This window comes from Podospora pseudoanserina, chromosome 4, assembly GCF_035222485.1.
Source record: "Podospora pseudoanserina strain CBS 124.78 chromosome 4, whole genome shotgun sequence".
Taxonomy (NCBI): Eukaryota; Fungi; Ascomycota; class Sordariomycetes; order Sordariales; family Podosporaceae; genus Podospora; species Podospora pseudoanserina.
The window spans coordinates 3,635,826-3,656,013 of NC_085923.1; the positions used below are offsets into that span (position 1 = coordinate 3,635,826).

The 20,188-nt window shown below is 52.4% G+C and overlaps 8 protein-coding genes across 8 annotated transcripts; 5 read left to right on the plus strand and 3 right to left on the minus strand.

Moving 5' to 3' along the window:
* Window positions 1-1,144: 1,144 nt before the first annotated feature.
* On the plus strand, window positions 1,145-2,677 carry QC764_404790 (uncharacterized protein; the record flags this gene model as incomplete). The annotated part of the gene is made up of 1 exon (XM_062946772.1): window positions 1,145-2,677. One exon carries the CDS (start codon window positions 1,145-1,147, stop codon window positions 2,675-2,677), a length of 1,533 nt encoding a protein of 510 aa, XP_062800975.1.
* Window positions 2,678-2,900: 223 nt separating this feature from the next.
* On the minus strand, window positions 2,901-4,058 carry QC764_404780 (uncharacterized protein; the record flags this gene model as incomplete). The annotated part of the gene is made up of 1 exon (XM_062946771.1): window positions 2,901-4,058. The coding sequence occupies one exon, from the start codon at window positions 4,056-4,058 to the stop codon at window positions 2,901-2,903; it is 1,158 nt and encodes a 385-aa protein (XP_062800976.1).
* A 2,730-nt stretch (window positions 4,059-6,788) lies between these two features.
* Window positions 6,789-8,775, minus strand: QC764_404770 (uncharacterized protein). The gene is made up of 3 exons (XM_062946770.1): window positions 8,210-8,775; window positions 7,342-8,144; window positions 6,789-7,275 (listed from the first exon to the last, which is right to left on the minus strand). Exons 2-3 carry the CDS (start codon window positions 7,776-7,778, stop codon window positions 7,146-7,148), a joined length of 567 nt encoding a protein of 188 aa, XP_062800977.1. The 5' UTR covers window positions 7,779-8,144; window positions 8,210-8,775; the 3' UTR covers window positions 6,789-7,145.
* A 312-nt stretch (window positions 8,776-9,087) lies between these two features.
* Window positions 9,088-10,227, plus strand: QC764_404760 (uncharacterized protein; the record flags this gene model as incomplete). Its single annotated transcript, XM_062946769.1, has 1 exon — window positions 9,088-10,227. One exon carries the CDS (start codon window positions 9,088-9,090, stop codon window positions 10,225-10,227), a length of 1,140 nt encoding a protein of 379 aa, XP_062800978.1.
* An 18-nt stretch (window positions 10,228-10,245) lies between these two features.
* Window positions 10,246-12,671, minus strand: GPI16 (Subunit of the glycosylphosphatidylinositol transamidase complex-like protein). The gene is made up of 3 exons (XM_062946768.1): window positions 12,152-12,671; window positions 11,691-12,091; window positions 10,246-11,638 (listed from the first exon to the last, which is right to left on the minus strand). The coding sequence occupies exons 1-3, from the start codon at window positions 12,520-12,522 to the stop codon at window positions 10,557-10,559; spliced, it is 1,854 nt and encodes a 617-aa protein (XP_062800979.1). The 5' UTR covers window positions 12,523-12,671; the 3' UTR covers window positions 10,246-10,556.
* A 153-nt stretch (window positions 12,672-12,824) lies between these two features.
* Window positions 12,825-13,934, plus strand: LUC7 (splicing factor; the record flags this gene model as incomplete). Its single annotated transcript, XM_062946767.1, has 2 exons — window positions 12,825-13,016; window positions 13,084-13,934. The coding sequence occupies exons 1-2, from the start codon at window positions 12,989-12,991 to the stop codon at window positions 13,932-13,934; spliced, it is 879 nt and encodes a 292-aa protein (XP_062800980.1). The 5' UTR covers window positions 12,825-12,988.
* A 1,008-nt stretch (window positions 13,935-14,942) lies between these two features.
* On the plus strand, window positions 14,943-16,784 carry QC764_404730 (uncharacterized protein; the record flags this gene model as incomplete). The annotated part of the gene is made up of 1 exon (XM_062946766.1): window positions 14,943-16,784. The coding sequence occupies one exon, from the start codon at window positions 14,943-14,945 to the stop codon at window positions 16,782-16,784; it is 1,842 nt and encodes a 613-aa protein (XP_062800981.1).
* Window positions 16,785-19,384: 2,600 nt separating this feature from the next.
* On the plus strand, window positions 19,385-19,876 carry QC764_404720 (uncharacterized protein; the record flags this gene model as incomplete). Its single annotated transcript, XM_062946765.1, has 1 exon — window positions 19,385-19,876. The coding sequence occupies one exon, from the start codon at window positions 19,385-19,387 to the stop codon at window positions 19,874-19,876; it is 492 nt and encodes a 163-aa protein (XP_062800982.1).
* Between the last annotated feature and the right edge of the window lie 312 nt (window positions 19,877-20,188).

Genomic DNA, 20,188 nt, shown 5'->3' on the forward strand with positions numbered 1-20,188 from the left:
GGTTGACTGGGCCATCAAGGAAGCCAGTATCCCCCGTTCACGAATCGTCGTTTTTGAGCAGTCGATAGGGACTGGCATCACTTGTGCGCCATCTAGCTGCGCAGCCAGACCCAATTCTCTTTGCGGGCATCGTGTTTGTTGCACCTTTTGTGGATGTGGAGTGACTGACAACAACTTACCGCGTGGCTGGTACTATTCCACTCCTGGGTCCTTTGGCTCCCTTCCCTCGACTTCTTGCGTTCTTCAACAAGCTCATTGTCAGCAAATGGCCCAGCAAAGACAAACATTCCGGCCTTTGTTCGCCATTGTGAGGAGATGTCGGGCGAAGATCAAAAGTATCACATCACCATTATTCATGCTCAAGATGATTACGACATCCCTTGGTCTCATAGCGACCAGATGTGTTGGCATGCAGTCAGTGCCACAAGGGTTGGAGGCATCACGTTCGAGGAACTCGAGGAAGAAAAGGAGCAAACCAAAAAAATTATTTGGCCCAGCAGGCTGGGTCGTCGAACACCAAACAGCGAAGGGCTTGATTCGAGAGGAGATTGCCAAGTGGGGGCTTCATGACCGTATCATGTCGTATCCGATTGCGAGCTTGGCTATACTGAGGGCATTTGAAAGTAAAGGCAGTCTTAGGCCGGAACTTACTGCCAGTCGGTGAACCTGCGCAAGAGAAGCCGCTGTAACGTCTTGTGATGGTTCGGAGTAAGCAAACCACCGGTATATTGGACATGAGATAATGGAGAGGTTCCTGATATTGCCAGAAACTACCAGGACAGTGGCATGAAACATTCAGTAGCTGCCCGCCGAGTGCCTTGATAATATCATCGTCGATGGTTCTTTGCTTAAATTGTCCTGTTTCAAGAACAATCCTCTTTGTCACCACGTGGTGGATCTTGGCAGCATTGTCCCCAAACTATCTTCTCTTTATTTGTATGCTATTGCTGGACTACGGTTGTGGTAACCTTTGGTGTGGCTATTGCCTTCTAGACAAAGTCTAGACATGATTCATTGTCCTGGCACTATCCCTTGATACATATAAGACCAGAAGGCCGGGCATCATATAAGCAGGCAAGATTTGGGGTTTCTAGAAAATTTTCACCAACATCATCTCTTACCTTACCTTATACGCATCATCATCATGCATACTGCGTCTTTCCTAGCTACAGCCCTGGCTGCTCAAGCGGCCAGAGCCCATCTCATTATGAACACTCCCATCCCTTACAACTACCACGGGACCAGCTCCCTCGTTCAAGTCGATTCTCTTGGGGCGCTTCCCTTCCCATGCCAGGGCAACACCGATGTTGTCGAGGTGACATCCATGCAGGCCGGTACCGAGCAGCTCGTTAAGTTCACCGGCGGTGCCCAGCATGGTGGCGGTTCTTGCCAGTTCAGTGTCATCTATGACTTCCCGCCCCCGGCTGACAAGTCAAAGTGGAAGACAATCTACACTTTGATTGGAGGGTGTCCTGTCTCTGCAGCTGGCAACTTGCCCGCCGCCCAACCTGATCAAGACGGCCGTGCTGACTCTCCCCAGTGCGGCAATGATTCTGGAGTCGAGTGCGTTAGACAGTTCAACGTTCCTATCCCGAAGGATATGCCAAACGCGAACGCTACCTTCGCCTGGACTTGGTACAACAAGATCGGCAATCGTGAGGTCTACATGAACTGCGCCCCTGTCAAGATCAGCGGTGGCTCCGACGATACGACCTTTTTCAACTCGCTTCCTCAGATGTTCGTGGCCAACATTCGCGGTGAGTGTACCACCAACAATGGTGTTCTCAACATTCCCAATCCTGATAAGTTCGGAAAGGTTCTTGAGCAACCTGCTCCCGGCAGCGAGGGGACTTGCGAGAAGGCTGCTGGCGTTCCTACTTTTGACGGAGACTCTGGGGCTGCTCGTGCTCCTGCTCCCACCCAAGGTCAGTCGTCTACTTTGATCACCTCTACTAGCTCTGCCACCGTCCCTCCCACTGCTACCTCTCCAGAGGAGGATATTACAACAATCACACCTACTTCTTTGGAGACCTCAGTTGTGGTTATTCCCACTACAACCTCTGCCGTCGTCATTCCGGAGTTGGTCGGCGTTCCTTGCTCCCCAGAGGGTAGGCTCTTGTGCTTCTCGCCATCCGAGTTTGGAATCTGCAACGGAGGTATTGCTACATCTCAGGCAGTGGCTCCTGATACGACTTGTTCATTTGGGACCCCTTTGAGCAAGAGGAGCGTCAAGTATGTCTCCAAAGTTGTAGTCGTGGGACCTAGGCAAATCACTGCCATCACTCCTATCGAAGACAAGCCCACCAAGATTAGTGCTATCACTCCCATCGATGATTCCACCAAGATCAGCGCCATCACCCCTATTGACGAGCCTACCAAGATCAGTGCCATCACTCCTATTGAGGACCCCACCAAGCTCACCACCATCATCCCAATTGAGCCTACTAGCAAACTCACTACAATTATTCCCATTGACCCCACAACTGAGTTTCCTTCCAGTGGTGGTGCTCTGCCCACTCCTGCCCCGGCTCCTGTCCCGGCTCCAGCTCCTGTCCCAGCTCCCGCCCCTCCTCCTCTCAGGGGAACTCCCTGCAACAAGGTTGGCAGCTTCTGCTTCTGTAAGGTGGCAGGCAAGGTATTTCCTCAGCTTGTCCCTATGGGAGCTATCTGCACCTAACCGGTAAGCGCCTGGATCGTAGTCACCTACCTATTTTCTTTTCTTTTCTTGTACAAATTTGGATACCCGTAGATTGATAAATTGAAAGAAAAAAGTTCAATATTACCGAGATGTCTCATAGTATAGGCCAATTCCATGTAACTTGCTGTTCAACTCTGACAACGCTTTGACTACTGACATCCAAGGCAGCGAGCGATATCTGAACAATACGGGTTTAGGCACTCTACACGAGAACGACCACTTTGGCCGCCGACACACCCTTCTTACAGGTGTCGAAACCCTCTTGGATCTTCTCTAACCCTTTCCCTTCGACAACTTGTGGCTCAGGCGACGGCACAAACTCACCCTTCCCTAATGCCTGCGCCAAGTACACATTCCATATCGCTTTAGCCACGTCTTTGTTCTTGTCATCACCAATATCACTTCCCCAGATGAACTTGTACCCCACGCCCTTGATCTTGGCCTTGGCCACTGTCGTGATACCAGCCCATACCATATCAACCACAAGCTTCACCATCCCAAACGCCCCCAACCCAAGGAACTCGCCGGGATCCTTGGACCCGCTTACCTGCGAAACAAACTTTGGCTGACCCTCCACAGTCCGGGAGCCACCCAAGATGTCGATACATCTTGGCAATGCCCCTGCCCCAATCGCCACAGCCCCAGCACACACCTTGTTCTCACTCTTTAGCTTGCCAATCATGTCCCCCACCACACTCTCACTCTTGTAATCCCACACCTCCGCCGCCCCCAATCGCCGGACATGCTCCCAATTACCCACCGAAGCAGTAGTATAAACCTCATACCCCCCCGCTCTGGCAAGCTGGATCGCGTTACTCCCCACGCTCGTCGCCCCAGCCCACACAATAACCACCTGATTCTTGTCATCTCCCCTCGGCGAAGTCGGCAACGCCAACCCCAACCCGCCCTGATCCCGCCCCAGAAACAGCGCCGTGGCGGCAGTCGAAAACCCCAAAGGTAAAACAGCCGCCTGCTCGAAACGGACATGATCGGGTATCCTGGCAACGAGGTGCTCACGAACAAGGACGTACTCCTGAAACGCGCCCTCGGCCGAAGAGTTAGACCGGCGGTCTGTCCCGAAGGCGTGAGCGACGACCCTGTCGCCGGGGACGAACAGATGGGAGGAGGAGCGGACTACCGTGCCGGCAACGTCGGAACCGAGGATGACGGGGTACCGGAGGTAGGAGAAGAGGGGGTTGCCGGGGGATTGGATGAACCAGTCTACTGGGTTTATGGCCACGGCTTGGGATTTGATGACGAGGAAGTTGGCTGGGGGCGGGGAGGGGGGTGATGGGGCGGGTTTGATGTCCAAGGGGGAGGAGTTTTTGGAGGTGAGCCAGGCGGCGGTGTTGGAGGACATTGTGATGGGTGTGGTTTGGGGTGTAGATAGGTAAGTTGATGGCGGAGGGGGGCAAAAGAGGGGGGTTCATATCGGGTGAGATTGATGTTATCGTGGGCTGTGACACGATGTACAGTACGGAGTAATCGGTTGCGGGAGTTGATACGGAATGTCCCAGCCAATGAAAGAGAGAGACGGCAGTGGATGTTGGTTTGGGGGTGCAGAGAGAGTTGACCGTCCGCCAATAAGATGGGAAGCGAGAAGATCAAGACAGGAACCTTGCATGTCAGACAAAGAATCGATTTTGGGCAGGCTATTGGTGACAATCACAGGTCAGTCCAGTCACTTACACTGGTCGCCGTCTGCATGACATCAAATCAGCAGGAGTTTTAGGTGGAGAATGGCAATCGTCTAAAGTCAAAGGCTGGTAATACGCGTGGTTCAAATCACAAAGTGTAGAGATATATGCCACCCGGCCTACCCTGTGGGTAGGATGTCCTTTGGTTCCACACAAAGATTTGGGATCTCACTATAGGGATCCTGATGGAAAGTTAAACCTTGGATTCTATAATCTCTTGGGATATCTATCTAATGCAGTAGAAGCCTTTTGTGTTCTGTCCCCCTAGATTTTCTCTTCTTTTTGCGGTAATGAGATCTTGAAAGTCCTCAATCCTTGGTGGGCGATGTCTAGGTTGACAGGAATTTTGTTGTCTAACCCTTCCATTCCATAGTGTTTCGGGACGAGCAGTGCATGACTTGTTGGAGGTTGTGTAGTGCGTATGGCAACCGTGAGCCTGTATTGTGTTTTGTAGCATGGGGAAGGGGAGAGAGAAGCTGGGCGTTCTCTGATGGCAAATGGACCTCGATATTGGTGCTTTTATGCCATGGACGATCAATTCTAGTCAGGGGTATAATGTTAACGCAACAACAGCCGCAGCAGTTCGTGCCAGCGGGAGTTTGTGGTGCATGCTGCATCTAGGCACCAAACTACATGCTTCAGTTCATGGTCTGCCGTGATCCCCCAGGTGTCTGGGTCCAAACTTCGGAGTCATTCCCTAGAGCCCTAGAAGTAGGCGCCAGCTTTTGTTCCAAGGGTGTGGAGATTCTTCTCAGACACTTGAGATAGATACGACCGGAATCACCTTCCTGGATCCAATAGTACTGTGCGTCGCACTCGGAGCACTGATATGAGTGGCAAGACATCTTTGTTTGAGATGTGAAGATCGCCGACCATTCCTTGTCATAAGGTGAAAAAGTGCCCACGACGATGAGGCTCTTTGATCGAACGACAGCGGCAGCACAGCTCCATCGAGTCCCGGCTATAAAGACAGCCATGACTGACGGGCTGCCAAGTTTTCCGGGGTTGCAAAGGGGTTTCGGGAGGGTCGAGGCATGCGCACTGATTGTGCTCGAACGGCAACAGTAATTGGCCGTCCGGAAATGTGACATGGGAACAGAGTCTATTTCCAGACGCAGCCTGGTTTTGGAGAAATAAACAGCCGCGGAGATACTGTCTCGAAACTGGGACTGAAGTGCTGAGGTCGAAGGCCACGTAGGTCCAACCAATGTGAACCGATACAGGACGAGGATCGATGAGTTGCATCTGGCCGTTGGTTAAAGGCCGGAAGACGAATGGAGCGTATGCAGCCGTGGTATATGTGGAGTTCGCACAGGAAGAGCAAAGGATGCCATGTAAGTGAATTGGCGTCCTTCCCCTCTCAGTGGCGTGTCCAACGAGGTCTGCCCACCTGATCACTTTGTGGGCACACATTCTCACAGCACCCTGGGTCCTAATACAGATGCGACGAAAATTTGACTCCTGGCGTTGGCTTAATGAGAACAGGAACCAGGGGTGGCTTCCTTGGCAGGCGTGGCACCACAGTGTCAGGTTGCCAAAAGGTCTGCTGCCCAGCAGTCGCCATTTGACATATCCGACTAACATCGCACCGCGGCAGCAGACACACTTTCCAAGGCCATTATCTTCTCGGAGAAGATCTGCCACTTGAGGCTTTTGTCGGCGTCTGTCAGCCTTGCTTCCGTGCAATGGCCACACCGCCAGCTGCCAGTTTGTTTCATCCGGGGATACGTTCGGCGGCGGAGTGATGTGCCACACTTATAGCCCCGAGACGATGCGGAGAAACAAACTACATGTATAGCGAAGTATTTGTTGGGTGATTTCGTCTGTCAGATCCTTGGCGATATAGAGGAGAAGCTCCTCAGGTAGTCGATATAATGGGCTCCTGATGTACTTGATGAACTGTCGTCGATACCACGATGTATCGTACTCTGGAACAGTTGGTATCTTGGTGGGTTCCATCAGTTCACATGTCGTCGAAGTTGCCGTTTGAAATTGCAAGCTGGCATGGTTATGGCTAGGCACAACTGCTGGTGTTACATGCAAACCAGCCATGATGTACAAGATATGAAAGGTTGATAAGGTTGTTGTCGGCTGGTCAGCGGCAGGTTGTAGACCTTATAATGTGGTGGGAAAAGTGTCCGTTAGTCATCTGCGTAAAAAGATTAACAAGTTCAGCCACGAGCCATATACTACAATGACTCACGAAACTTGGTAGATAACTGTTTCAATTCACCCTGTCCACATACTGGCCAAAAAAGCCTCTTGCTGTAAGGTAGGCTGGAAAGCGCCCAAGCCCTGCGCCCACAGAAGGGCTGGAGTAGGACAACGTCAATGGAACAGTGAAGAGCGGTTGGCAAGAGCAACCAACTGGCCACGAAGCGACCACTTATGCTCAGTGCAACTCAAAACTTTAACTATTGCTACCTAGGGTATTCTATTTACAAAAGCCTTTCTGTTAGTCATCATCATTGGCAAGAGCAAAAAGTTAAGATAGAAATATATAGGGGGAAGTAGTCTAACTAAGGTTGGCAATCTTGGTGGTATATTGATTGACACTGACATAAATTGGTATCACTGATACCAATCTATGATGAGAGGACACAATTCTTTCCGTGGTGCCTGTACAATCCAAAGAGCAATCCTCCCCTCAGCAAGGCAGGGGACCTTTTGATCAGACTGACATAAGGTACAAAATGGCAGAAGCCGGTTTCGGCGTCAATCAAAGAGGGAGTCTTTCCTTGGAGCTTTAGCTAACATTCATCTTCATCTGGGTGTCCGCCGTTGTTATCCTTGGCAGCGGTAAACAGGAAGGTCCCAGCAAATACACCTATCAATACGGCAAGGAAGTATCCGACGTTCATCGTCATCACAGCCAACATTCTGGAAAGAATATACACAGGTCAGCCCCAGACTCAAGGATGGGCCAGTAGATATATGAGCACTTACACGAGATATGCATGACCTGCTATGGCCATATCGAAGCCTGCCCTCGCGAGTCTCAATGAGAGTGGTGTGTCGAGCCAATAGCTTCGCAAACCCATTAGGATTATCCGGGCACCGCTGACAGGTTTGACAGGCTGTGCAAGTGTTGGTATTGCATTGCTGGAGCCGGAGCCATGTATGTGCTCGTCAGTCTCCTCGTCGCTGCCAACTTTGTGTCGGTGGTATGCTGGGTACGACGACTTCCTCCCCCAGCTTGCGCGCTCAAGAGTGTGCCGGATGGCCATCAACACACGTGTCCACGCAGCAAGAACCACGAGAAAGATGCACGTTGCCGCGTAGTCGCCTGCGTTTTGGGGTTGCCACGAGGCCCAAAACAGTGGCGTTGATGTCGACAGAACGAACGTCATAGGCATCGTTGACACGGGACCCTCGTGATGCATCTTTTTCGAGCTTGTGCTGGATAGAGTTGATCAAGATCGTAGCAGGTAGTTCGATCGAGACGTGAAGGCGTGGAGGAGTCCCGTTGGGGCGCCTGGGCGCATCCCATATCATAATCAGTCTGGGACAGACGGGATGACTTGTTATCTGTTGAGACTTGAAACTCCCCGGTTGGCAGTCGGTCCCTGTCGAGAGGGTACCCGACTGCTTACGACCCACGCATCTTCGTTTACCTCTTCGTTGAGCAAGTTGTTTCCAGCGTCCACTTTCAGGCCACCGGCATGCCATGCTCGCATGGAACTACCTCACATGATATGATAGGTGCGAGGGCAGAGAAAGACGCAGGCCAGTGTCATTCGGGACGGAGTCTTAGGAAGGAGGGGTACAGTCAGCTCCTCTGCGTAGTATGTGCCTTCATCGGAAAGCTATGTACCTTGCTGGCTGGCAAAGGCCCCGGTTAGAGCGCAATTGAGCACTTTATTATGCAGGGGTTTGCCCGATGGCCCCCCAATCCCCTTTCTCGTGGTGCAGGCAGGCTCCGAGTACAATCTCAAAGGAGTTATAAGCCACTGTTAGCCACAGAATGTCCGAAGATCCACCGAAGACTGCTGGCCGAGTCTTTGAGACAGTTCGTGACAGCTTGATAGGTGTCAGCCAACAAGACGAGACTATATTCAGATCCAGCCATGTCTGGCACCAGGTTATTTCACTCAATCGACGTCCGCACGTCATCTGGCTTGAGTCCCTTGTTGAACAACTGTAGCAGACTGAATTGATGATAAGCCCTCGATTCATCTTCATCATTTCACGTGGCAGCCGAGAAGCCAGCCCTCTCAAGCTGCACAGTACAGGCCCAGACGTATTGCTAGCAAGGCGAGCAGGCGGCTCACGTCCGTATCATTCAACCGAAGCTTCGACTCTAGGTGCCATCAGGCGGCAGTTCTCGGGGTGCTGCTCATTATCAGGGAAAAGGCCCTCCATTTGACTGATTGATTTGGATGAGAGTTTTGAAGCTCAGATGGCGAGTGAGAAAACAAGGCTGCGATGGAAACACCACACACACATCCACAGCTGCTGCCAGCTGGGGGATGTGTGCCAAGCCTTGTCTGATGCGGGCTGAACTCGAACCAAAGCCCTCCCTCGATTCCCCCACTTCAGGGTGCATCCAAACAACAACAACATCAACACCGTCGCATGTTTTGGTCCCCATTCTTCCCAAGTATCTTTGCCATCCCAACAACAGCCTTTATCCGGTCTGGGACCGGAGAATATAGATATCAAAATACATACCCAACTCTTTTCTTATCCACCATGGACCAAGATCAGTTCGGCGGCCGCACCGATGATGACCTCTTTGCCGACGATATCGAACCTGTCTCGTACGAGGGAGAAGCCGTCGACCCCCCGCCGGCGACCACCTTCAAGCCAGAGTCCGCCGAGGTTTCTCAACAACCAGCGGCAGAGGTTATACCAGACCCTCCTGTTCGCGCACAACTCGGGGGGCTAGCCCAGTCAAGACATAACTACCCAGACAGATCCCGCGCATCCAACAACAAGAGCAATGACAACAGGTCTTTTACCAAGGTACCACCTGCTTCGGCTCCCTCGAATACCACCAGTACACCGGCGAACGCACCGTCGGGTCCGAAAAGCTATGTCCACAGGGGGAAATTGAAGCCAAACAACAACACCGCCGCGGCGAGCGATATCCGCACGCTGAGTGGCGGTATGCAACGCTCCAGGATGAGTCAGGCTGAGTCTGACAAGATGATGGAGGAGAAAAGACTTGCTTCTGTTGAGAAGGAGCGGAAGTTCCAACGGATCAAACAGGATGAGGAGGAACACGCCATTGCTGTTGCCAAGGGCGAAGAAGAGGCATTGAAGCGCAAACAGGAGGAGGCTGCTGGCCTGAGAAAACGCAAGCCGAGAGATGCGCCCAAGCCGAAGCCGGCCCCGGTGGAGAGAAACAAGTATGATGCAGACCGGATGCAAAACAAGGGTCGTAAAGGGACGAGAGCACCATGGGACCAAGACAAGGTGGATTTAGACCAAGCGGCCGCCTTCAGAAAGGGGGCGAATCGCGAAGTAAAGGGATCAACAGGATCAGGGTTGGGAGCAAGCAGGTATGCTTCCCAGGAGCCAAGCCGTGAACATGTCGACCAGGAAAGCGATGCATTTGGAAAACACAACTCTAGGCAGAACAAACAAGGGAGGACCTTGTTCGAAGCGGACGACGCATACAGACAAAAGCAGGAGGCGTTTAGACAAAACAAGGGCGGACATCAGCCCTCGGCCGTGTCACAACCGCTCACAACCAAGTCAAGTCAAAAGCCCAAGCCAACTGAGGACTTTCCAGTGCTACCGTCGTCAGGTCCTACCGCTACAAACACGGTGATCAGTCCCAGTTGGGTGAAGCCGGTTGGAGATTGGGCTGAGGACGTTGAAGGGTAGGTAAACGTCGTCTATGAGGTTGGATACAGCGGCATTGGATATAACACTCTTTCTGGAAACAATCGACGGCGTCCATTTTATTTGCGGACATTCTACCTCCTAAATTCCTTTAAGGTGCTCTACGTGCTCTTCACACCGCTTGGAGTTTTCGCTGATGTTCATGTTGGGTGATTCTTGTCAAGCAGGACATGCGCCGGACTTGAGTGCTGTTCCGCATCGAACCGTGGTAAAGCTTGCGTGGTGGCAAGTGTGAACACCCGAGAATGGTCCAGGCAATTATTGGACCACCTGTTCTATTATTTGCATAGTGCCAAGGCCCCTCTACGTCTTCACTCCTTCAAAGCTCCCTCTATGCTTTGGGCCGTGTCAACGGTCTCAAGCTTGTCAGGTTTTGTGCCTGATTCATCTGAGGCGTTGCCAGTCTTGCCCTTCTTGAGCTTTTCCACCAACAAACTAACACGCCCCTGAATCCTCTTCTTGAGCGCAGCCAGACCCACCTCAGGCCCTTCATCCGCAGCCACGAACCTCCTCACGAGGATATTGAACATGCCTCCAAATGCCAGTGCGATAGCTGTAGAAGTGAAAATGATAACGTTATATGGCATGCTGAAATCCGGGGTCGGCAAACTGCACAACAAGGACGTGGTTCGGAGGTTGTAGGCAGCCGGGCTCAAAATGGTAATGACGGCAGCCGCAACATCAAACCCTCTGTTGGCATCCGGGGGGTATTCGGTATATCGGAGAATGGATTTCTCAAAGTCGTAAGTCAAGAAGACGGTGGATGCTGGCGGGACGCGCATGCGCACTTCAAGCTGCGTGCCCCTTGCGCGGTCGACAGCCGGGCGATAGTAGACCTCCTTGATCAAGGAGTCGTCCTTGGCGGTCTGCCCCTGAATACGAGCGGACATGGTGTGCAGGTAGATGCGCATGAACCACGGAAGAGACTCCATGTAGACAAACTCGACTTCCGTGTCGGGACTTGGGTTGTGTAGGATGGTTTGCACGCCACCGCGTTCCTGGCCATGACCCGTGAAGCTGCGCTCGGCGTATAGCAAAGGAGTCACTGGTTTGACGACAACAGCTGACTCATCTTCCGGGGCCGGCAGCACAATCTCGAAATCAACGTCTGGCTGGATCTCAAAGCAGCGCGAAACCCGGTCGAGATTCTTCTTTTCGAGGACGCCATCGGAGTGAAAAACGCTGCGCGAATCCGGAACATGGAGGCAAACCGGTGGAACGGCTGGGTCTGTCAAGGGGCATGTTCCCTTCATCGTTCTGCCAAAGATTTGGGACAGCGTCCAGTCTTGGTTGGCCTGGTGATCGGTGGGGAAGCACGTGTCGGGCGCGTGGTACGATTTCGAGGTATTGCAGGGGAGCTCATGGCCGGGAGGGGGCCTAGGAATCGGGTTACCTGGACCATGTTAGCGAATGACAGTCCCTCGAATATCAGGGAAAGCCCATACCCCTCGGCCGTTTGGACCGGTCAATATCAAGGACCATATCTATGGTCAGCTCGATCTGCAAGACGCACTCTGCACCGGCGGGGCAGATAGGCTTGACATCAATAGCCATGCTCTGCCATGAGGCATCAAACAGCTTGTGTCCATCGAGCAGGGTGGCAATGCCCGCCTTGCCCTTGCATGGTAGAAGCTTCAGGAAAGGGGTAAGGTTCTCGGTGCACACCACCTCATGGGGTAGAACGCCATAGAGCAAATGTGTGTCGGCGGCAGTCATATTCGGATGGTCGCCCTCGGGCTGGAAGGACATAACGGGTCGGGTGGTTCGGGTGCCATCGATGAAGTTGAGCGAGGCGCAAAAGAGGCCAGAGAGCGCATTCGTCAGCGTCAGCCACTTGTGATCGGCCCTGTAGCCCAAAGCTGTCAGTTCGTGTGAGCGGAACGGAAATCATTGTGAAGGGTCATACTCCTCGTCCGTCGCAGCTTGTAGCCAAGCCCACAGCTCAACGCCTGTTCCCCCTTCCCTGGCGCCGCCCCATGGTCTTGCGCCCCAGCTCTCGGAATCCCACCTCCCCAGGCTAAACCTCAGGTGCAGCTCTTGGGTGCCGGCATGTTGGAGAATTTGTCCGAGCGATCGAGGGAAGAATCGGAAGTTGTGCGCTTCAAACTCGGAGAGCGAAGTGTTGGATCGGAAATTGAAGCTTGCTAAAAGTGCCGACAGCGGCAGTGGTCGAAGGACGAGCTGTTCGTGGTAGTCTGCCGCGGCGGCGGATGCTGAAGAAAGAAGAGAGGAAAAGGAAACGAACGAGAGCAAAGCGAAGGAAAATAGTTGACGCATTTTCCCAACAATCACGGCGGTCCGTCCATTGGCGCCGGGCAACACATAAGGTACAAGAGAAGACAAAAAGTTTGATGTATTTCAGGGACCAAGAAGCCAGTGCATCGTAGGTGTGTGTCTTAGCTGTCGCGACGCACGCACGAGATGACGGCCACTGTCAGACACCGAGCGGCGCCCAGGGGTCAATTAGAGCCCCATAATAACGGGTGGACCCCACATCTCCCAACGTGTTGCATTTTCCAGCAACGCCAGCCTTGCAGCGCGGCTGAACTCAAACCATCAATTTATTTTCCAAAAAGCATCCCAGCCACACCTTGACGTCGACATCAGCACAGCATACAAACCAGTAACCAGTTGTCAGCGCTTTTCGTCGCTATTTTTCTGATACCTGAACCTCGCGTCGCTTACAACATTCAATCTTTCCGATTAGATATTTGCCTGTCTGTTCCCAAAGCCGGCCGGAACCATGGCAGCTGAACAACGAAAGCTTCTTGGTCAGTCCTCATCCCGTCCTATCGCTATTCTTCCTTGCCTCCCTTCATGTCACTAACTCTCCTTTAGAGCAGCTGATGGGCTCCAACCTCACCACCCGCGCCGCCCAGCTTCCCCTAACCGACCCAAAAGTCTGCCGATCCTATCTCGTCGGCACCTGTCCCCATGACCTCTTCACCAACACAAAGGCAGATCTTGGCCCCTGCCCTCGCGTCCACTCCGAGCCGCTCAAGCAAGAGTACGACTCCCTCCCAGACCCCGAAAAGAAGAAACTCGGCTTCGAGCACGACTACCTGCGCGACCTGTCTTCGCGAATCGATGCCTGCAACCGTAACATCGACACACTCCAGCGACGCTTAGAAAAGACGCCTGATGAAGTCCGGCAAACCAATGCGCTGTTGAAGGCTATCTCTGACCTCGGCTCAACAATCGCGAATGGCCTCCTGGAGGTGGAGATTCTGGCTGAAACGGGAGAAGTAGGAAGAGCTTACGACGAGTACTACAAGGTTCGACACGCCCAAGCGGCCAAGGCAGACAAAGAGAAGGAGCTTAAGGCGCTGAGTGAGACGTCTGGGCCATCGGGACATCAGAAGCTACAGGTGTGCGATGTGTGTGGTGCCTATCTCAGCAGGCTGGACAATGACAGGCGTTTGGCCGATCACTTCTTTGGCAAAATGCACTTAGGCTTCGCCCAGATGAGAAAGGCGTACGAATCTTTCCCCAAGGAAATGAGAGGGAGGTACCAGGGCGGCGGCGGAGGTGGTGGCGGGCATGGAAGAGGAGTGCAGCAAATGGACGACGATATGGGACATGTTCCCACGGGGCCGGGAGGAGGATTCGGTGATGGCTGGAATAAGGGGCCACGAGGCCCCCGTGCCGGCGGAGGATTCCGTCCGAGAGGGCCAAGAAGAGGGTGGTAGTTTTTCAGGACGCCCGGTCGTATTTTCATTCTTTGGCTAAGACTGTTACTGCAGGTTGCATTGGCAAGGCGTTTTGGAGTTTTACAGATGCTGGGTTCTGGGCACAATTTGATTTCATTGGTTGGAATTGTCTCGGTTATGGTCTCACAGATGGCCACACACAAAGGCCTCGCCCCAACCAACATAAGACAGTATTACGTGTAAGAAAAACATGTTGGGCGCCTACATATATCCAGCTGCTTCATCTCGCATTTTTCTTCTGGCGAGCAGCTTCCTTCCTAAGCTCAACGTGGATGGTTTTGTCGAAAGTCAGCATGAAACCCACATGGGATGTGATGGGCATGCACTATTAGTTCTTCCATTGTGTCTACGCACTGCTTGCTTTAGACTTGTACATGGCTTGTTCCACCGGATAAACTCCCCATGACCACGATAACTGTTGCACTGGCACCGGTGGTTGACCAGGAGCAGCACTCTGGGCTAGAAGAGCCCTGTGAAGAGGAAAAGCAACGACAGGAAGAAGACTTTTATGAGGTGGACGAGGCTAATAAGCAGGAAAACCCCAATAAGAAAGAGGGACCCTGTGATGAAGAGTCGTGTGAAGAGGAAGACCCAGAGAAGAAACAGAGAGAAAAGAGGGAACAGAGGGAAAAGAAGAGACAGGAGCCTGACTGGGGTCCCGTATTCGACCGTCGATATTACGGTTTATCAACACTATTTGAACACCCAACCGACGAACCTTCTGGCCTCTTGCCTGCACAGACAACCTTTCAATACAAACCTTTGGACCCATCCAAACAAGAATTCAGATGGATCTCTCTCCTACCGGCCGAGTTCGAAGACGACATCGTCATCTCGATAGTACACGAGGAGTTTGCTATTGCGCCTGAGGTAGATTACATCGCGTTATCCTACGTCTGGGGCTCTCAGGAAAACCCACAGCCTGTCTTCGTCCAAGACTGCTGGGCACCGAACTATGAAGAGGTTGACCCTAACCACAACATCATCATGGTGACGCAAAATCTCGAGATCGCACTCCGACACCTCAGGGACACAGAGGAATGGATATCCATGTGGATTGACGCCATATGCATTGACCAGCAAAATGTAGCGGAACGTAGCCATCAAGTGGCGTTTATGGGTGAAATCTACCGCAAGGCCGCCAAGACATATGTATGGGTTGGTCCATTCGCAGATGACAGCGACGAGGCGATGGAATGGGTCGACCTGATCGGTGGTAGCATAAATGTCGATTGGGGCGATGAGATGATGAAGACCACCGACTTGTTGGAGAAGACAAAGTACGCGCCCATGGCAGATGCATCGGTACCCTATGAATTTGAATGGCCCTGGCCGTTATTGAACCTGTGTCACTTCACCAACAGGGAGTACTTCACAAGGCTATGGGTACGACAGGAAGTAAAACTGTCACAGAACAAAGTGCTTGTCTGCGGGTTTAAGCAGCTCGATTGGCACTTTTTCGCGACTTTTGCCCGCTGGATGGCAGTGAAACCCTACACCTGCGTGGATGAATATGGAGTATGGACCCAGGAGATGGAAAAGAAGTATAAGGCGGGCAGCGAGTTGGTCTCTAACATTTGTGCGAAGCTGTATGATGGTGCCTTCTTGTCCTTTGATCGGCTTCGGTTCGATAACAGCAAGCTGAACTGGAAAGATCCCAGGGACGCAATCTACGCCAACCTGGGCCTGCTCCCACCCGAGTACCGCCAGTTGGGAATCAAGCCGGACTACGACAAAAACCCGGCGGCTATCTTCACCGATTTTGCGGTTCGAGTGGCCACCAAGCTTCGGAGTCTGGGGTTCCTCGAATCCTGTGATCGCTCTGCCATTGAATTGGACAGCCTCCCTAGCTGGGTCCCTGACTGGTCATCGCCCATGAGGATGGCGGCGGATTCAGAAAATATCTGGAGCGCCTCTGCTTGGATATCGGCCCAGGTCGAATACGTGGGTGATGGCGTGTTGACGGCCAACGGTGTACCAATCTCAGAAGTTCAAAGGATTGACCGCTGGGAGGATGAAAGATCTTACGATGGCCAGCCCTACATGGTATTCGACTGCATCCGGTCCTGGTGCAAGCATGTACCTGACAACTATGATGAACAAGAATGGTTCTTGCCAGGCACCGGTCTGACGTGGTTGGAGGCCTGGTGTAGGCTTTTCCTGTATGGCAATCTCAGCGAAGTTTTCGAGGCTGGGCAAGAGACAATGGTTCACAGACCTGACTTGTTCTCGTTACAAGAAGCCAAAGAACTCATGCTCATCATTTGGAAAGCACGGTCCTTCCACGAGATATGGTGTCTCTATGATCCGACATGGCAACGCATGGAGAGGTTCCTGTCCAAGATTGGCGACAGGATGAAAGGCAGATCTGTTTTTCGGACAGTAGATCGGGATATTGGAGTAGCATCTTCCTCGGTAAAGGCTGGCGATTTGGTATGTGTGCTTTTGGGTTGTCAGGTGCCGGTTGTTTTGACACCTAAAGAAAGGGATGGTTCATCTCCCGACGAGCAGAATCAGTGGCAGGTATCAGGAAGCTGCTTCGTTGTTGGGTTGATGGATGGCGAAGCTATCACGGGAGCATTGCCAGAACACTACCGGACTGTCGACTGGAGATATCGCAAGGATGTGCTTCCCGAAAATAAAATCAATAAGTTTCGTTCTGGTCTGCGTAATGACGAATACAGAACACTGGAAACCGATCCGTCACAAGTTTTAGAGGAATGTGGTATCCCCTGTATTAGATACGAAAGGGAACCACACCTGCTCGAGGTCTCACCAGATGCGTTGCGGGATGTAGGGATAAATCTGCAGCAATTTACGCTCGTTTAAGGAGCTAGCTACCTTCGATCTGATCTTAACAACAATGGAATCGATGCAAATAAGCTTTTAGTTGTAAATGATGAACTATATAGTATGTTAAGCAACATAGCTTGCCTTAGTCAGAACGTCTAAATAAAAATGGGCGAGGTATCGAAAACAACGCGCACAAATGGGTCTCATAATGCCCCTCTATCTCATCTCATCCTACGAACACTGGGGACGTTGGTATGAATGCCCCGAAACCGCCCCGGTCTCCTGTCCAAAACCTATATCCCGCAACTCGTCACCTGCAACCTCACGTCAACATAGCATCTATTCATCACCGAGCATTGCCTTCCTGCTCCAACTACGAACACTCCCCCGGCTCCAATCACAAACTCCTCGCCGCCCTCCTCGCTGCTTCTTCCCTTCTTTAAACAGCACCTTCAATTTCCCAGCCGCAAGCATGCACACCCGAGTCTTGGTTTTGTCTGCGGCAAAGACATGGCTCGTGCCGGAAGCGATATTCAAGACCTGAATCGACAAGTTCTCATGTCCCGGAATAGCAACCTGCTTCGAGAGGTACGAGCTGGAAAAAGTGTGTTGAGCATGCGGGCCACCGACCTCCCATTCTTCCATTTCAAGGTCGCTTTGAGGTATGGGCCTGGCACCGGGTATCACGATGGCGGAACTTTCTGCTTGCTGTTGCTGTGTGATCCTCAAGGTTACAAGGCGGGAGCGCTTGGCCGCAGGTCCTTCCAGGTATGAATCCTCTTCCTCTTCTGTATCATCTCAGGTTCTTTTGCCCTGGCCAACATCATCTTCAGGGATGTCTTCCATGCCGCCATTTTCGCTTGAATCGGACTGTCGCCCGGATTGTTGTCGTCGAGCAGGTTTGGCATGCGACGGGACATTAGTACCTCTTGACCATCGTCGTCCACGGGCACCCACACGCATGTTTTGAAGTACGGGTAAGTCGGGACTTTGCGAAGGCTCATTTCTTCGGGTTTGTTCCAGCGGCCGCGGGATACAACATACGGGGCCTCCAGCGTGTTGCCCTTCCCCCCCCCCACCAACTCAACAACAGAAAACGTCACGTCGAGGTTATCGTTCAGCCCGATGCCACGGTGGATGCGGATTGAAAAACGCCGACCGAGGTCATGGCATGCTTTGAAAAGATAGCGGCAGGACTGAATGGGGCAGATCCATGGCCGGTCGGCAACTGCGCTGTCGAGTTGGTACCTGTTGGAAGTAAGGCACCATTTATATGGACGAGTTGTCCGTTGTTGTCTGGCCACATGGTATAGGGCCGGTTATCCTCGGTTGTCGTCAGACCTTCAGCGGGAACGGCAGGAGCCGCAAGAGGTGTTACAGCTATCTGTGAACGAGTAGAGGCGCGAGTTGAAGATGGGGGAGGGGATGGGCTGTCCAGCGTGGACTCCTCTTCATCACGGGGAGCTAGCAAGCCCTGCCTCTGTATCAACTTTTTCGCGACACGGTCTCTAGCCCTCTGCACGCTCAGCTCAACCATGGGGTCGTCGGCGAGGCTGATGGGTTTCTTGGATACTAAAAGGGGTGGTTTCGCGTACCCGCCGTGAAGGATCCCGTCGCCTTTTGTAGCACTGTCATATTTGCCAAGTTCGGAAAGGGTTCCATCCATATTGTCATTGAGACGAGATGCGCAGTGTGATATCTGAGTAGTTGGCATGCTTAGCCAGGGCCGACATGATTTCCAGTATCAGCCGCAAAGCCTACATTAAAATGCTTCCCTAGGCCAAAAAGAGCGTCAAATAGCTCTCTACAAGAGCGACTGGGACAAATCCAGGGGAACTCGGGATGGTTAAACTGCTGGTAGCCCGGAGGAAGCATGCAACCTTTGGTGCCCACAGTCGCACCATTTTTATCTAGTATATGAATGTTAGCGAGGAATGCAGTACGGAGGTTTTAGGGGGAAGGGTAGCTCTCGCTGTTGAGAGCGGTATCAAACTCTCGTTGAATTTCTGGCGGAGGGACGTTGGACAACCTCTTGGACGCCTTCTTGTCGCCCACGTGGATCGTTTCTTCAAGGTGCATAATCGAGGGCTCTTCACTGACGGGTGGCATCAGAGTGTCGAGTCTCACTTTCGACAACTGGTGTGCGAGATGGAGGGGGGGAAAGCCCGCTGACTCCAGTTCGCCTCATTATGAAGGGTTTTCTCGGTGCCGGTGCAGGCGCCTCCTGAGACACAGCGCCATCTTTAGGCACTTGCATGGTTGGATCAGCTGGGTGGGGAAATTTGTTGTAACGAACAAAGCCATCTTGATGCTATTGGGTCGCTGGTCCATGTGGTCCATGCTCGGGCAAATCTCGCCAAAACCTTAACTTGACCTCAACCTCCATCATGACTAGAGATGGCGACTATGCCTTGCCTGCAAGAGCATGAATGAAAATCTTGAACGAAACCACTGCCCTAGTGTGCCTTGTTAACAGACTTGGCTGCGCTGGGGGTAGGAGGCAAAGCCCCAGCCTCAATATAATCCATCTGGCCAAACGCTGCCCTGAGTATATATCTCGGCTGGATCTCACGACTTAAACCATGGGCATTTCTCGCACATCTTCTTCGGGTGCAATGAATGTCGGATATCTTAGCATGGCAACCCCATCACAAGCTCAGCTCATACAAGCCCCATCACGCCCATCCGTGACAGGCAAGAAAACCATCTTTTTGGCCGGCACAACCACTCGAACTGATGGGCCAGAGTGGCGAGACACACTCTTCCACTCCATCGCACACCTCCCCATTACCGTGTTCAACCCCCTTCGACCGGACTGGGACAGCTCATGGAAGGAAGACATCGACTTTGCGCCCTTCCGGGAACAGGTGGAATGGGAGTTTGACAGGTTGAACCAGGCCGATCTGGTGGTGGTGTATTTTGGGCCCCAGACAGACGCGCCCATCAGCCTGTTGGAGTTTGGGCTTTTTGCAAGGTCAGGCAAGTTGATTGTGTGCTGCCACAAGGATTACAGGAAGCGGGGGAATATCGAGATTGTGTCGCAGAAGTTGGGTCTAAAGGTTTTGGATGCAGTTGGTGATCTTGTTGATGAGGTGATGCGAAAGCTGCAAGAGATGTTACAAATATGAGAGAGCAGTATAAGAGGCAAATCCTTGTGTTTAAACTTTCTTCCTTTTCCTAATATGTTCTCAGTACTGCAAGTAGTAAACAATGTGTCTTGTCCTGCGTTCTCAGTGCCCGGGCAGGGTGTGGCTGGTGTGAGCTTGCCAGCTGAGTAGCTGCGCCACATTGTGGTGGGGAACAATCCAATGGCAGGTGCCCCGCCAAAGCGGTTTGAGATGTCGCAACACCACGGCTTTGACTCATCTTCAACCGGCCACGGTGACCTTTATTTCTATTCTACATCCAGACACTTGCGACGCAGCTAGACTGATTTGACC